The sequence below is a fragment of the Falco biarmicus genome, chromosome 1 (genome assembly GCF_023638135.1).
Source record: "Falco biarmicus isolate bFalBia1 chromosome 1, bFalBia1.pri, whole genome shotgun sequence".
NCBI classification, from domain to species: Eukaryota; Metazoa; Chordata; class Aves; order Falconiformes; family Falconidae; genus Falco; species Falco biarmicus.
Window position 1 is genome coordinate 12129897 of NC_079288.1, and position 16997 is coordinate 12146893.

General features: G+C 37.7%; 1 protein-coding gene across 1 annotated transcript in view; it reads right to left on the bottom strand.

Moving 5' to 3' along the window:
- Positions 1 to 16997, bottom strand: part of TBCD (tubulin folding cofactor D) — a 129650-nt gene that overhangs the window by 47221 nt on the left and 65432 nt on the right. The window contains exons 17-23 of the mRNA XM_056328217.1: positions 13304 to 13333; positions 9767 to 9852; positions 5885 to 5965; positions 5043 to 5116; positions 3995 to 4112; positions 2441 to 2501; positions 900 to 922 (exon numbers count right to left, since the gene is read on the bottom strand). Coding sequence (XP_056184192.1) covers positions 900 to 922; positions 2441 to 2501; positions 3995 to 4112; positions 5043 to 5116; positions 5885 to 5965; positions 9767 to 9852; positions 13304 to 13333 — 473 coding nt within the window. The remainder of the gene's footprint in view (positions 1 to 899; positions 923 to 2440; positions 2502 to 3994; positions 4113 to 5042; positions 5117 to 5884; positions 5966 to 9766; positions 9853 to 13303; positions 13334 to 16997) is intronic.

Genomic DNA, 16997 nt, shown 5'->3' on the forward strand with positions numbered 1-16997 from the left:
GCCATTAATTACACAAAAACTACTAATATTTACTGTTTTCAGAACTATTTTTAGTTCAAAGAAGTGAACTAAACCACTCAAAAGCTCAAAGAATTTGTCAGTTAAAGCAGAAAAAGACCCTCACTCACACATACAATCATTAGGGAATACAAGTCAATCGTTATGTTTTGATTTCCTGAAATTTAGGAAGAACCTCTTAACTCATATACCAGTTTTAATTCACATTTACTTAACAGTTACTTAGGCAAATTGCTTTTACTTCCTGGAAGCTTCAATAAATAGGAAATTAAAACCAACTCAGTGAAAACTCATTTACATTTTCTTTGGCGCCAAGGGTTGAAAAATCGCATTGAGCCTTTCGTAATCCTCCTGGCCTACTCATTACACAGGATGAAGAAAGTAATTCTAGAATTTAGATAGAAGCTCCTTTAAAAAATAAATAAATTTTGGACTCATTAACTTATTAAAGGTCATTTCTATAGACCTGTTTGAACCACGCAAGTACTACAGTAGAGATGAATAATGGGAAAGAAATCCATTACACACTGCTGAAGCCACGGATTAGCAAGCACATTCTGTTCCACATTCTTTCCTTTAACTGTCTCTATCACAATACCGAGACCAGTACTTACCACTTTCTCGTTAACCTGACCTGCCTGTGCGTCGTGCCCTCCAGACACCACAACCACTACAGAACGGCACCAGCCTCTGCAACAGGCAGGCAAAGCCGAAGGAACGCACGTGCTTGCATCTGGGGGAACCGTGAGGGACCGGCAGTCCATAGCAGCTGCAACTAACTTGTGCAAACCAAAAATCCCACCAAGACCCTACTGTTCACATTACCTCTAATTGATAATTTCCAATACAAAAAATTATAATTTTTGCATCCATTTTCTCACCTGTACAACTGACGACTGCAAAGCTGGGGGGGGAGGAAGCAAAAAACATTCATGTTAGCAGAGTTTCATGCAAGTGTTTCCATTTTCCCTCCCTGTATCCAACATCTACACACTGTGAGCTAGGCAACACCGGATTATTTTATCAATAAAATTCAAAAGGTAAATCTTTACAAGAAAAGCTCTCTACATCCATATGAATTTTGTATTCAAAAGAAAATCAATTTAACACATCCATAAATTCTCTTAATTCCAAATCCTAGCTGCTCCTGCACATACCCTGGAAGCCAGTTTGGCTTTTTAAAATACATTTACTTTCCACAGCTGGCCCTTTTTAAAATGATGATATACTGCATTGTCTGAAAACAACTTTGTTAGCTACAGATTAAACAGAAAAAAACTTGCACAAAAGTTCAAATGTGACTGAAAAAGTATTATCTCATTTTAAATTATAGGCCATCTTAAAAAAACTGTATCAAAGGTTATCAAATTTCTATGTAGTAAAAACACCAAACCCCCCAAACCCCCAGATTTTTAAAAAAGAGTTTACACCAAATTTGCAGATTATTTATAACAACAGACAACAGCAGAAACTGGAAAGTATCACAGCAAAATAAGGCCACTGTAACAGTACAGCTACTGCTGAGGAAGCTTTCAGGCATTTTAGCGTAGGAAAACTGAAGGAGAGAGAGATGCTTTTTCAACCTGTGGCAGAAGGTTTCACCTATGCACAGAATTGAGCAAGCACCTACATACTTTAAAGCGTAACGGCTAAATGGTGAAGCCTGACAGCTTTAGCACATCAGAACTGGGACTAAAAGCCACTACAGATACTGCAGAAAACCAGGAGGAGCCTGAACGCTGGAGTACTGTCTGTTCCAAAAGGGAAAGAAATAGGAACCAAAAGAAAAAAAAAAAACAAAGAACGCAGGATGACTTAAAATTAAAGGGACAAGTCAGGCAAAATTATCTCCACAGAAGCACTTGAAACTGCTATGAGCAGGACAAAGACTTCATTTGTCATAAGGAGAAATAAAGACAATGGATCAGATGAAATATGATTTTCAAGATCTATAAACTGGTAAATTACGGATGCGAGGATTTAGCAACAAAATCCCAATAAAGTAAAATATAAAAAAAAGAATGGAATCACTAGATCTCTCGAGCATGGTCACATTAAGGCAATAGCCATACATCTATCTGCAAGGCCAGTCAGTATGTACAGAAAGGGAGAAGAAACTGAAGGCGAAAGGAAGACAAAGCAAAACCACACGCAGTATTTCAGAAGTGTAACTGACAGCAGCAGAGAAAGTGGCTTAGCCATGAAGCTGGCAGAACACAAAGGGACCAAATACAAAATTATATTGGAGTAAGACACGTGGGCAAGGCTATCAGGCAGTCTGGAATGCATCTCCGAATTTGTATTTGTGAGATTGTTTACTTTTGGCAAAGGGAAGAGGAAGGTGGAGAACAGCTGTCTTAATTGTTTGTTTAAAATAATACAACATTCCAGGTAAAAATATACATTTATACTTGATACAAACCTCTTGATGGATTTGCTTAAGTCCCTCCAATGACTTTTCATTGAAATAGTATGTTACAGATCTGCAAAGGTATACAAAATGTTTAAGACTGGTTTCCTAATTTTGCTATAATTTTTCTTCTGACTTCATTGTACTTGCAAACAGAAAAACAATCATTTGGTTTCCAAATTATGCTCAACATAAACATGCAATATTTAATTCTAAATAGTTCAGCAAACATAATAACGTAAGTTCTTTCCTTATCATGTAGCAAGCTCATTCTTAAAGGACTCTAAAAATTTAGTGTCACTTACTAACAGCATTATAACCAGTAATATAGCAAATACACTTCTCAGCTCAGTTGTATTTCTGGACTCCAACATTTCTGCAATTTTTCCCCTAATTTCAAATATTTCCTACTCCTAAAAACGCTCTGCCTCTTTTTCTCTAGCTTTCCAACTTACTTGAAAAAGGAAATCTAAGATTAACACAAATTCTTTTAATAGACACTATTGGTAAATACAATTCTTGTTTGTCAATAATTAAAGCGATAAAAATCAGTGCACATCTTGGTATCTATTATTTTAATTCATCTCCGTATATTCAGCTTGTACAAACAATGACAACATCAGATTTGTTAGATGTCACCGCTTTAGATACCTTTGTATGACTGCATCAGAATGTTCTCAGAAGTAAAATAAAAAAGATTAACCAGAGAGTAATTATCCAACTTTTAGACAAAAATTACCCTGAAAGTCTGTCTGTTTCCTTACAATACCTTTCTTCAAGGTACACGTATCTATGACTCCTGCAGAACTGTATTTATTTTCAGTGAAGTTTGCACACTGGACCCTTACTTTCCACTGCCTCGATCTTAAACAGCTGCTCATTCCAATTTAAGTCATGCTAGTATAAAATTCTACTGCTAACACAACTTTCAAATTGCAGTTTTTGCAATAAAGGTTTTCAACCATTTTTCACATGTGATTCTTGTGAAAGAAAGTTGAATGACTCATTTCTTTAATCACAACATCAAAGCAAAGACATCTCCAAATAATTCTGCCAACTACTCTGGCTACATCTCCTATATGTAGTATGTGTTTGTGTACACACACATACACCCATATGTATCTCTCTCTCTCTCCCTATGTATACATACACGCACACACACATATATATCTGGACCAGCATTCAGCAGCAACAATTAAATCAGTCCAACTCAACAAGCTGCTTGAGGAGGTACTTCTCTAACACTGAAGATAAAAGACTGTCCCCCTCACCAGGAAGATAGCATACTTAATTGGGAAAGGGGGGTTAATCTATATTTAAATGGTAACTTTGAACTCTTTCAAGTAAGGCAGCAAACGATCTCACTTTCCTGATGATGAATTCAGACTAAAGTTTATAGCATCATTGAATAAAACGTGAAGGTTTGGCATGACTGATCAAAACAAACAAAAATTCAATGGAAAAGAAGTTCAGTAAGATGGAGAGTTCCATAATTATACTCAGGAAGCTTTCAATAGACGAGACTTGAAAGGAAAATTTATAGTCAAGATAATCTTGCATTTATACCTGTTATTCTCTTCTGCTAATTTACACAGTGCATGGGTGATCTCAGCGCAGGCAAGAATTGCCCCATGGCGTGTATGCAGATCTGTGCCCACTGATAAAGGCAGAAGTCTTGGCAACACTGAAAGAGATCAAATAATTATTATTTTTTAAAAAAAATCAAAGCATAGTGACAGATCATAGTTCTAAATGTAATGACGTCTGCCTAGAAATAATACGGGAAAACCATTTCTGCGAAGTTAGGCCAATATATCCTGTCCATTATATGAAAACCAAGTTTTAAAAATATAAGTAAATACTGACAAAGCATACTAAACCACAACAAGACATTTTGTCCGCTCAACTACCTCCCTGTTTGACGTAAATAAAGTAACATACTTGCTGTTAGGCACTGGGCTGGCTGAGCGGTAAGGGAAATGAAGCTTGTACTTCCATGGAATTGCACTTCCATGTGCCGTGCATCTCCCCGGACCGCTACAAGGAGCCTCAGCAAGATCCGTACCTACAGCCCGCTGGGTGTCAGCTGCTGCCTTTCAGCCAGACCAAAGAGCAGCTAGTCCAGCCTCAGAACCTTGGACGGGCTGAGCAAAGGATCCGGAATCCATGCCAGGGAGCGTTTGATTACACACACAGCAGTCAAAAAGGAATTCTTCTGAAGATGTCAGACCGGACAAGACAAAACAGATCCCCTCACCCTTTATGACATCAAAGCCATATCAACAAAGCTAAAGCTAGGAATCCGAGGGATAGCTGCCTGAAGAGTTGCAACAGAGCTACACCCATTTATTTGTCTCGGAACTGGTAGGGTCCAGCATAGCTGGATAACTAAAGTCCACTCCCCAGATAAAAAAAGATCTGGCAGTATTTTATAATTTTTGCATAAAATCTGAAGACTGGTAAAGCCATTAGTGTCTCTATGCTGTATTAAGTTGCAGGTAAAGTCTTAGTTTTTATTAAGTCATGGAGCACATTTAAATCTTCTTAGTACATTTTTGCTACATAAGCTGGAATGTTGGTATGGCATGCTATGCGGAACTGACGTGTTACCTACCCACATTTGCCATGTATTCAGGAGCCCGTGGAGTAAGGTTATGCAGAGCTTTGGTTGAAAGTTCTCGAATAACACTGAAGATATAAAAAAGCATTTTTGGATTTTTGGGAGTTAGCAATTTAGTAGAAGTAACTAACGTATTGGAAAAAAAGTAACATCAGGAAGGGTCTTCTACCTCCAACCAAAATAAAGACCTCAGCAATATGCAAAAATACAGTATTCTCTGTCCATCCTATGCTTCCCCCCACCCCAAAAAAAGCCAACAACACAAACCCACGGACCAAACAGACAGCCTACAGCTAGCTTTTAGCTATATGAATAGAACTTATTGCTGAAAGAGACAAAGAAAAACATAAGTGTGGATGGTAGAACCTGAGGGCTCATTCTATGCATTGGCAGGGACACTACAGTAAACTATTATTATTTCTCATGATGCAAACTATTATCAGCACTGATATAATCTCATTTGTGTTATACATATTTTAATCTTCATGAACACTGAATATGACTAAGCACCATCTCTATGCATGAAATCTACTTCAATTATGATAATTGTATGGTGATGGTGTTTACCCCTCACATACACTATATACCATATAAATGTGTTTTATTAATCTATTAACAGATTGAGGTCATGGCAAAAAGACAAAATTCATAAACATGTTTTAAGTGACAGTATGCTAGGGAGGTATAGATAACATCAGCTACTACTTGCCCAGTTTCCTTCAGTCAAATGCTATTGCAAACTCTAGTGTAAGTAAAAATTACAAAAATAATATGGGAAAGCATGATATGCAGAATAGTCACTTGTGGATATTCATATTCAGACTTTATGAACTTACCTATCCCAGTGGTTAATCTTCATGTTAACTAAATGATCAATCATTGGCTGTGTATACTCAGGAAAGCCAGCAATATACACACTGCAAAAGAAATGTTCATGTAGACAGAGTACAAGAATCAACATCTGCATGCACTTTAAACAAGCTACTCCAACGATTTAAAACCTCCAGTTCTAAAGCAACCAAAAAAATTACTGAAATATGCCTTCTCCTATATGAGATGCAGCTGAATGAAATAACACAATCGGAAATATTTTACGATTATTGAAAAAATTAAATCACTTCTGTAAAAATTTCAGATTTTTTATAAAAAACACTATACGTACAAAAAGCTTGATAGCAATAAAAAGGAAAAATAAATATTTAATTCCCATTGTTTCATTCTATAAAATCTAGATGTGTATATATTAACTTAATTATTTCAGATTAGAGAAACATATCAATGATGTAATCCACAGTACAAAGTAAAATCAAGTTACAGAAACATGCTACAACTTCAAAAATACAATGGTCCCAAACCGAATACTAGCTTTTAATTTGTCCTTTTTAAAAATCAAGCATACACAAAAAGTCGATTCTGACAAAAATGTCCAAGCTACAAAGTCAAGGCTAAGAGGTAAGGGAACACCAGAATTAATTTTCTAGGTAGCCTGCATAATTATCTAACTTTACAGCCACGCTTGCTTTCCAATCTTCAGAAGCATCAACTACTGAAAGTTAAGGTCAACAAAAGTGAAATGTTTTTTCAGTATATCTGATGTATGTTAAATAATCTTGGAAAGCTAAACAATCAGTACAACGTGTTTGTGTCAAAACGGCATGCATAAAGGGACAAAATTAAGGACACACAGATTACCTTAATTTCACCTTTTCATATCTTTTGAGTGATTAACTTTACAACCATAATAGTGTTCCATTAATACATGTGTGCGTAATTAGAAGCAAAACAAAGACAAAACCCAAATAGTGTTGCATATTACCATACTGGTAATCTCTGCAATTCATCAGAAGACTAGGAATCCTGAAATCCACAGCACCGACCTCAGCCCCTTGAGCCAATACAGGATACACAAGTACTACCTACTGCTGCTGCGAGCCCTAGAGGAGGATTACACAGTTGGTTTTGCTGGCATCAACAACCAGTTGAGAAACGATAGAATTCATTACTCTCTGTTTCCTTTCCCTGTTCTGGAAGACCGTACAATAATAGACACGCTTCCCATGCCGTGTTTGAGGTCTCTTCTTCGTAGCTGTTTTTTGGGTGCTAGTTCTAGCACTCACCATTCTTTCCAGCCATTTTACTGGGAACATCCTTGCCCAGGTCATCAAACTTGATCTCTTGGTCGATGTCTGTAGCTTTAACTACAGTCCTCATCTCTTTTACCCTACTGAGTAATGCACATAGCCTTGGATACAAGTCTAGCCTTCCTGATAATGTTGATGGTAAGATTTTTGTATCCCACTTTACTTAGATTAAGAAGTTTCTCCCTTAACTCTGCTTTAACAAGCCCAGAACTCCTGTAATTACATAAATTCTTTACTCCCTGTTCACACAAAACGGGTTTCCTCTGCCTTCCATCCTCAGAAATAGTTATGATATTTGAGCTGAATCCTCCAAAGAACACGAGCAAGAAGTTTCAAAAAGGCATCCAGCTTGAAAAACTTGCATAAAACTATTCAGATTTAAAAGGATATAAGCAACTATTTATACACGCACACATATATGTATCATATATATATATGATACTGCTTCTCTACAAGAATATACCGACATTTATTAATGAAAACGAAGTTCAGCAGTAGAAATTGATACATTTTTTTCAAGCTTTTATTGCTCTGAGGAATCTAGCTTACCAACCTTCACACCCGCACAGCTCCCTTTCACATAGCGGCACTGTGCTGGCATACAAAGTGTCCCAGGACTGTTTTGTCTGGGTGGGGGAAGGGCAGCTAAAGATTCTAGATCTGGCATATGAACCTCAAGCAGCTTTTTCCAGCTACATAAACAGTTACACCACCTTAAGGCATACCAATCAGAAAGGCCCATTCTTCCTACCACATCATAATGACATCTGTTTTCTGTGCAGCCAAATACATGCTTATGTACTTCTCCTTCGATGTTACTCAGAAAAAAATACGGAAATACTTAAGTATTGACCCCAATAATGACATCCTGCTTGAAGAGCAAAATGGTAAAGATATTTAAAAGTAAAATAATGAATGAGATGACAAATACTTTACAAAGAGCTGGATTAATAACACTGAACATGGTTTCAAGGGATCACGCTAAGTGCATAAAACTAGTTATAAAGAATGCACAAATTTATTCTTTCTGTTGCACAATTTAAAGGCAGGCATAAGAGTGGAAGAAAAATCAACAGCAAAAATACTTCCACTCTGATAAGTAATGTTCCTACAAAAACCCTGGAAATCACAATGAAAAGGAGTAATAAATGAGCATTTGAAAATAAATAATATATTAATAATTCAGCTCTCAAAAAGTAAGTAGAATATTAGTCTTCAAACCAAAATTATAAAAAGAGAGAAAACAGAAACTGCTTTGTCAATTTTGAATATTTTCGATTTTCTAGTAGTACAAAAAGCCAGAGTTACAAAAATCCCATGGATGTTACATGAATCTAGAGCAGCATCGAATACCAGGCCACCGCGTCTCCCCACCTCAACTCAGTAGGCGGGAGCTCTGGGCATCAACGTAGGAGGAGGGTGTGGACCCCAGAAGGAATGACAGTAGGTAAAAGGTAAACATATGTACAGCCTGAAATGATTATGCACAAAAGGAACAATATGGAGGTGAAGACATTAATAATAATAATTAAAAAAAAGTAAGAGTCGAGGAGAGGATAGAGGGTTCCAGTGCAAATTTTCTCAAAAAACTGCTCATTGGAAGTCACAAAGCTGGCAATGGCATACACCATCACATCTGTTTGCTGTTTCTGTTCCCCAAGAATATAACCTTTTCAAGCCTTCCTAACCTGCTGGTTTCTGAGCAACGTGCAACTCCATAGTGCAATTTATCTGACCTATCTTAAAATGATCTGAATCACCTTCTGTAGGTGCCTGTCTCTTTGCATTGGCTACGGAGAGAGGCTAGACACCTAGGCTAGACTGTCTTAGACAACTAAAGCTCGAACCCAGCCTTGAGTCTTTTTCATCTTCTAATGACGAAGTGCAATCTTTTGTTTTAGTCATCCTGCGCACCCAGCTTGCCTCTGAATTCCCCTGACTTCAGCATTATTGTGTTTTCCGATAGCTGACCAGAACAGAAGACAGTATTCCAAGACAAGCTACTGATTTATAGCATCACCACACTAGTTTCGGTATTTCCCATTACAGTCTTTGCAGACTCCATCCTGCAGTGATCAGATTTTTCCAATGCAACTGCATACTGTGGTTAGATTTTTACTGAGCTATGAGAAATACAGCCACTCAAGTTAAAGGTCTATGCACAAATGACAAATTCAACAACTTGTGCAAAGTCTTTTTTAAAATGGGCTTTAGTTTATTTTTTTTTTTTTTTTACACACATCAGAGTCTGTCTGCCATCATAACAGCCTCTCCTTTTACTACAGCACTTCAAAATCCCCCACTCTTATCTAAGACCAGCTCACACAGTTCCGTGACACCTGTGAATACTGCCTCTTGGCTGCATCCTCCACACAGACAAGGAAATCATGGTCACATTTTCACTGTGTCTTACACATAACAAGTGGTTTGATGCAGCAATAAGAAAAAACAAATTTTAATTTATTCGGAAACAACAGTAATAAACATAATGTTCAGTAAGGTGAAACAATCAGAAATATATTTCCTTATGTAAAAGGGGTCACTCATGTTTAAGAAAACTAATGCTTAGAAACTTACCTTATAGTCAGATAACAGTTAACTCTGTTACCAACAGCGAAATAATCAGCTGCAGTTAGAATGTCTATGCCATGTGGAAAGGTGCCCTACGAAGCAGCATAGGGAAGAGGGAAAAACCCAAGAATTTATTATCTTGAAACGGAAAATACTTTCCAAATAGGCAACATTATTGAAAACAAATCTACTACTACTCACCAAGCACTGAAAAAATACAGTTTCATTTCTAATTTATAGTAAAATCACTTGTATCAAAGATATAAAGGGTATCGGATATATAAACAGTAAAATACCTAGCTTCACTTATGAGTCAATGATAATCAGTCAAAATAAATAGCAGCAGGTAATAAACTATGCAATAGCTATCTTACCTTCAAGTCATATCCAAATATGTATTTGGTGAATGCATGGCTATGTATGTACACAAAAAATTATTTTTCTACAAGAAAGTTTAGATAAATGTAAACATGGTTTTAGTTTATGTGAAGGAACAAGTATCTGCTGTGATTTTTATGAAGTATAAAATTAGAGATTTAGGCACCAAGAAATGCATCACATGTAGAACACATGGGAGTTCAATTACTTCTGTTTGTTTATATTTAAAATGAATTGTTAATGAACTAAAAGAATTGGGTTGGTTTGTTTTTGAAAGTAACACTGGTTCCCAGCAAAGCCTGAAACACCGAATCCTACAGAAGCATCACACTTCTGACATCAGCGCTCAAAAATTTCTGTTTTTAGAAGACAAATTATCTTTCTAAATATGCAATTGCCATCTAAAAATTTGCCTTCTTATATAAGCAATACAAGTCAGATATTCAGAATTCCGATTGGCTATGGCTGATTTAACATACTACCATGCATCAAAGCTGTGTTTTGGAATGGAAGAGGCAGCAAAGACTCCACAAGCCATAATTAAGTCCAAATGGAAAACAGCCAACTGAAAGACACTACGCTCACCTACAAAAGGGACAATCACATGATATTTAAGCAATAGGGCTATGTGGAAGTACAGGTTCTGGATATGATACAGTTTTGTTTGTTTACAGCTCACTCATCCCTTCTACATTAGAATATAGTCATGCAAAAATAGTGGAAAATATCTCTAGATCTAAGCCTGAATAATTAAAGAAGTATATACTGCAAGCAGTGGGAAGCTATGAGCTACTGCAGAGGTCTTCTTCTGGGAAGCATAACACCAACAGTCCAAAAAAACAAGGCCTGGAACCTCAGCAAACCAAGAAGGACAGACACAATATTCGTGGCTTATCCAAGAGACTACCTGGAAGCACCAATAACTCAAAGGTGAAATGAACACTCTCCAAAAACTAGTGAAACACTGATTAGGGAGAAGAATGTACACAGGAGAAACGCCTCAGTATGATTTGTGGCCAAACACCAAGACATACAATGAAATATATAAGAATGTATCCACACGAATGTATTACATAAGGAAAATCAGGGCTAAAAAATTTTCAACTCTAGCTGCCAGTTGGACCTTGCTATTTATTACTTGACTGTCAGTGTGCCGATTTGATGCCATCTCACCGAAGGTCACGGTGCCACACTGCATGTCAGTGAGACAGCAAAATTCCTGAGACCAAGTTCATGAGTACAGAGATCACAGACAGTGGCAGAGGCGGGCTTCCAAGGAACAGCCAACAGCTTCTATTCTGCCAGAACACTGAAAACTTACTTCTCCAACATCAAAGTTTAGTTAATCACAAGTATGTGCATTTTTGTGACCTAAACTTTTTAAAAAATTCGTATTTTTCAAAGTTCGCATTTCCATGAAGTGTAAGCTACAACGGTTTCTTTTTCCGAGGCCACAAAGGCAAGCTCTTGGACTCAGGGCATGCTGAATTGCAAAGGTGAAGCGGGCAGGAACCAGAAAGTAAGCAAGGTTGACTTTTTTCTCCACCTAGTCAATATCAGCATACTTCAGATGAAGAATATGTTTTAGCTCCTTCCAATTCAGAGAAAGGGTGTCTCTTTCAACATACTACATCCAGGGAAAGAACTACAGAGGGTGTATCCGCTGATTAAGTAACCATTTTCCTAGGCGGTAAGGAATGGTTCAGTAACTAGGACTTCTGAACTTCTGCAGGAACCAGCTGGAGTCCCAAAGTGTTCTTAATGCCATGAAAACCGACTATTTCACCGCAAACTTCTCCTTCATGTGCCAACGTATAAGCTAAAATTGTTGTGTGTTCTACCAACACTGACAAATTTGAATCACAGGTCAAAGCAGAGTCAATAAGGAAACTTTCTGGTTGTTAACTAACACAGACTGTACTCCTCTGATTAAGAAATTAAAAAACTCCACCTAATTTTTGCTACACAGAAGGATTTCTAAACCAGCAGCACCCAGGAGCCCTCTGTCACCTGGAACTGAAGTCACAGTAAGGTGTTTACTTCATTCCCAAGTGTATCCAGGCTGGGCTGCTGTGCAATGACTAACCAGCCTCTCCAGGGCACTAACTACAGACCCAGGCAAGAATCACGCTGGCTTCTACTTATCACAGACCTAGCTGGGTCAGGACACCAAAAATACCTACCCTCTTCCTCCTAGTCTCCTTGCACCCTTTCCATGCTATTAACCTAATTCTTTCTAGAAATACACACACCAGCCACCAACACGTTGCTTAATACCCTCAGTGCTAAAGGAGTAATACCCAGCTCATAACACAGAGACCTTCAGGAATGAAATCAGTGAAAGACAGACAACGTTTTAACAAAGGTCCCTCAAAGAATGGCTGATTGATAACAAAATTTGCTTTAATCATGCTCACATGCCCCACTGTCAGAAGAATTCACTAGCTGGACCACCCACCCACCCTTCCCACCACCGCACCCCACCCCCCAAGTTGTATATTCCAGATGAGAAACCAGGAAACTTTGAAATACAAGTCCTTACCCTATTTACTTCTCCTCCAAGGTTGCTAATCAAAGTTGTCTGAGCATTTTAACTACTTAAATGTTGCCAAGTTACACAGAAACCTACCACATTACTCTTTTTCCAAGCACTCGGGTATCTCCCAAAGTAACAGGTATCTCAAAATGTCTGGATGGTACATCATGGTACAACAGGCAAAACCAAACACTGAGTTGAAGACTCTGAACCTAATTCACTGTTGTATCACCAACCACAGCAAAGATTGTGCACTTCAGCTGTTCTATTAAAAACTAGAAAGTCAATGAAACAAAAAAATAACAGAAAAATTGACTTTTCCTGCTTTAAGAGCATTGCTGTTTGCAAGGTGTATAATGGCAGTCATACATACTGATTTTGTTTTTCAGAATGACTAAAAATCACCAGAAAGTTCATTTTCTTCCAAAACTAGAGCACTATAATAAAACTCACATTTCAGAAAAATTTTTTTACAATAACTTGTTTGCTGATAATGAAAATAATTATTTTGTGACAACCTTTTACTCAATTTCTCTGAAGCCACAGCATCTAATTTTGATTTTAGGTACTACACGTTTACAGTAGCCTCCAAGGCACTAATGAATGAAGATTCAGGAAAGTTACCGTACCTGTCTCCCAACATTCTCCTGGAAGGCAGCCTAAGGAACAGAGAACAAACATACCAAAACGAGTCAGGTTTGCTTTTTGATAAACACCAGATCATGAATTCAAAACACACAACAATATAAATGACCCATGGCTTTTCTCTTTTAAATAAAGTAAGCTTTGTCAGTAGAACAGGCCCACAGGGCTTTTTTGTTTCAGCGTCTCTATGGTTCTGGTGTTCTTAAAGCTGTATGTTGCATGACAGCAGTTTAAGAATGCAAGTTCATTAAACTAGTCACACCCACAAGAGTGCTTTTGAGTAGTGACACAAGGCTTCGCACTGGAATTGAAAGTCAATACCTGTAGACAACAGAAATTGAGACAGCTCGCTTTTGTCTGACCATGTCAACACAAATTGCCAATAGTAGGCAAAGGCTGATTCTTAAGGAAACTTCAGACAAAAAAATATTGGGACTGCAATATTGGGACTGCAATACTTATTTAAAAGATACACATCTGAAAGCACACTGAAACACTCCAATGACAAAACCTGAAAACAAAATTCATGTATGTTTCTTGTGTTTTGCATTAAACAAACTCAAAATCTTGCAAAATGCAACAAATATAACCATAAAGTTAATCTCTCTACTTGTATGGCATACAGAATAAAACCTACTTAACTCCCTGCTTCCCACTCAAATTTTCTCCGAAAAAAAAGCCAGTTATTTTTTGTTCCTTGAAAGGGTATACAATCATAAGTACTGATAAGAACTTTGGAAAACATTAAGTATTTTCAGAGAGGAGAGAACATCACTATTGCTCTATCTACAGAGACCTCCAGCAACGGACAGCACTTGTCACCTGACATTTGATAATGTAACATACAGGGGGAAGTTCCAATCTTTACTGAAAACGCCACAAGAATTTTGACACACAGAGCTTCTGTACTTCCTACATAAATACAGTGTGCATGTGGTAATCCACCTGTAACAACAGAGGGTGAACCCAGCTCAGCAGGGTACCGGCCCCTCCGTACGGACAAGCACTCCCGGCACGCAGGTGGAGCAGGAGCCCCTTGGTGCGTTGCTGAGGTTATGTCTGATCTGGATAATGACTCCAGTTCCCGTAGACGTGCCCGGGCTAGTTCAGCTCCTGCTCGCAGCCTCTCCATTGTGGGACACGTAGCACCGGCTGACTCCAAAGCACTCACCCAGCACCCTGGCGGGCTGTGGAGCCCACCTCAGCCCACCTCAGCCTGCCTGCACTGCAGCCTGCTGCTGCAGTGCCCCTGGGCTAACCCGGTTAGGATTGCCCCGGGTACAGCTGCATGGGCTAGCTTCCGCGGCGGCAGCGGCGCAGGTACACCCTTGGGCAACACATAACGCAGGCTTCCAGAACAGGAACGTGCTGTAGCAATGCCCTGCACTTGCTCTTTATTGTACGCTGGAGCCCAGCTTCTGACACGGCTTTTTTTCCACTCTGCTTCCCCACCAACAGCCGCTCCCAGCCGGGATCTGCTGGGACGTTGCCCCATGTCACCCTGCATCATTTCCCTTCTCGCTTGCACATCACCTTTAGATCCCCCTTCCAGCTATGGAGACCCTTTTGCTCAGCATAGGGACATTTCAGCAAGGATGATGCTCTCAGCTATCATGTCCAAGGGATTTAACATTTAAATCACAGCTTTACAGTTTCTTTTAAAACTGCACTGCTCAGACAAGTGTCTTAATGGTACAAAATCTGTAAAGCCTTTTTCTTCCTTTTTATTTTTTTCTTTATAAATCAGAAACTTGATACCCAAACAATGTAAATCTGGTCTCAATCCAGTGAGGATTTTATTCCACTTAGAACACATCCATAGGCCTAGGACTGAAATACACTGTGGCAAAATCACTTGAAAAAGATGTATAGGGGCCTATATAGAATGTGGCAGCACAAAAGCTGTTGTACCTAAAGATTTCACATGTTTTGTTTACCAAATGTAGGAATTTTAAAATTCCACCACTGTATCACCATTTCATTTTTTAACTTAGAAAGACAATCATAAAGATCTACAAAACAGTCCAGCAGCATGGCAAAAATACTCAGCATTAATCTGATGTGTTCTAAATGTCTAATTTACATGTTAATTTATACCCGATTACTTTATCTATAAAAAACATGTAACTTTAACCGCTGCTTACAAAGATAGATATTAGTATTGCCTTACTATAAATATATTTGTCAATGATTTCAATTTAATAAGCTTGGAGAAAAATAATCAGTTTGGTATAGATTCTCACACTTGTGTTATGAATTTACAATTCATAAAAGTATGAAGAAAAATAGTAAATTCCTGTATACATAGCTCAGTAGCTAGAAAATTTTCCAGTTGCAGACTAAAACTGTATGGCAGCTTGTTTCACAGCTGGTTGCTTAGGTTGAGGGAGGTCTGTATGTATCACCATGAACCTCTCTCAGCTTCTGCACTGCTGAGCATTAAAAAAAAAAACAAAAAAAACCAACCCAACAACCAAACACTAAAAGGTGCTTCTGCAAATAAGTCTTCAGCTAGTTAATGGGAAATTTACAATGAAAACCAAGATATTCAAACAAAAACAGAAAAAGCCCTCAAAGGAACATAAAAACAGAACCCTAGAGTGTTTAGAGCTATATTTGGAAAACTTTACCACAGATTTAAGAAGGCTTTGTTGACAATGCACATTCCAGCTGTGACAATTTAAACACAGGAGACACTTAATTGTGACAATTTAAACACACTGACTATTTAAATTCTAGAACAGCATCTAATCCCAATTTTAGCAACAAAAATGTGTTTTTCCTAGGTTGGAACGAGTTCGTTGAACAGAAAAAGTTACAAGGAAAACCATCCCCATAATATTATTCTGTTAAAGCTTTATCAGAGAAAGTAGAACAGAAATATGAAAATAATCAAGCATATTGTTCATCCAAGTGAAAAGGCAATTTCCTACTGTTCATAGAAATCCTTTTTCCTTTAGCATTTTTTTAATGTTTCACAAAAGATTTTTCTTCATAATAAAGAGATTTTCACTAACTGAATATTTTACTATTTCAATCACACTTTCAAACAACTGCCAGTTCCTAAAGATGCCAAATACTTCAATTGTTTTGTAATACTAATTTTTCATACAATCCTCTTCTGGAGATGGAAAAACTGGATGCAAAGGCCTTAACTTCACAATTCCTTGATATCAGAACCAGGATGACCAAGTAGCCTTGTAACCTGAACACTTTGCTTTCCCCAAGAACCCGAAAAAATATTAAAACATTCTCTAAATCATGATTTTAGAAACTATCAGCCAACCAAGAGGAATAAAAAATCTTCTCTAAGATGTCAGAGCTCAAAGGAGCCCAATCCGAGATCACTTATTCACGTGATTATTCCTTAGAATGATTATTCATGAAAGAGCTGCAGAAGTCAGCTCAATATGCTTTTGGAGCTTCAAAAGAACAGTCTTGTTTTATTCACTCTAACCTCAGGGTTCAAAATATCTCTATATGCTATTTTGTTTCATTGGTGTTCTGCATCAGAATATATTGCATATTGTAATAGATGGAAAATCTAGTAAAACATGTTAGTTATTTAAATAAGTATCTAACTGTAGCAATCATTGGGAATACTTAGGACTCCCAGATATTTTTCTTCAAAAATGTAGTAATGCCTGGTGAACATGAAATATTTCTTTGCCTGACTTT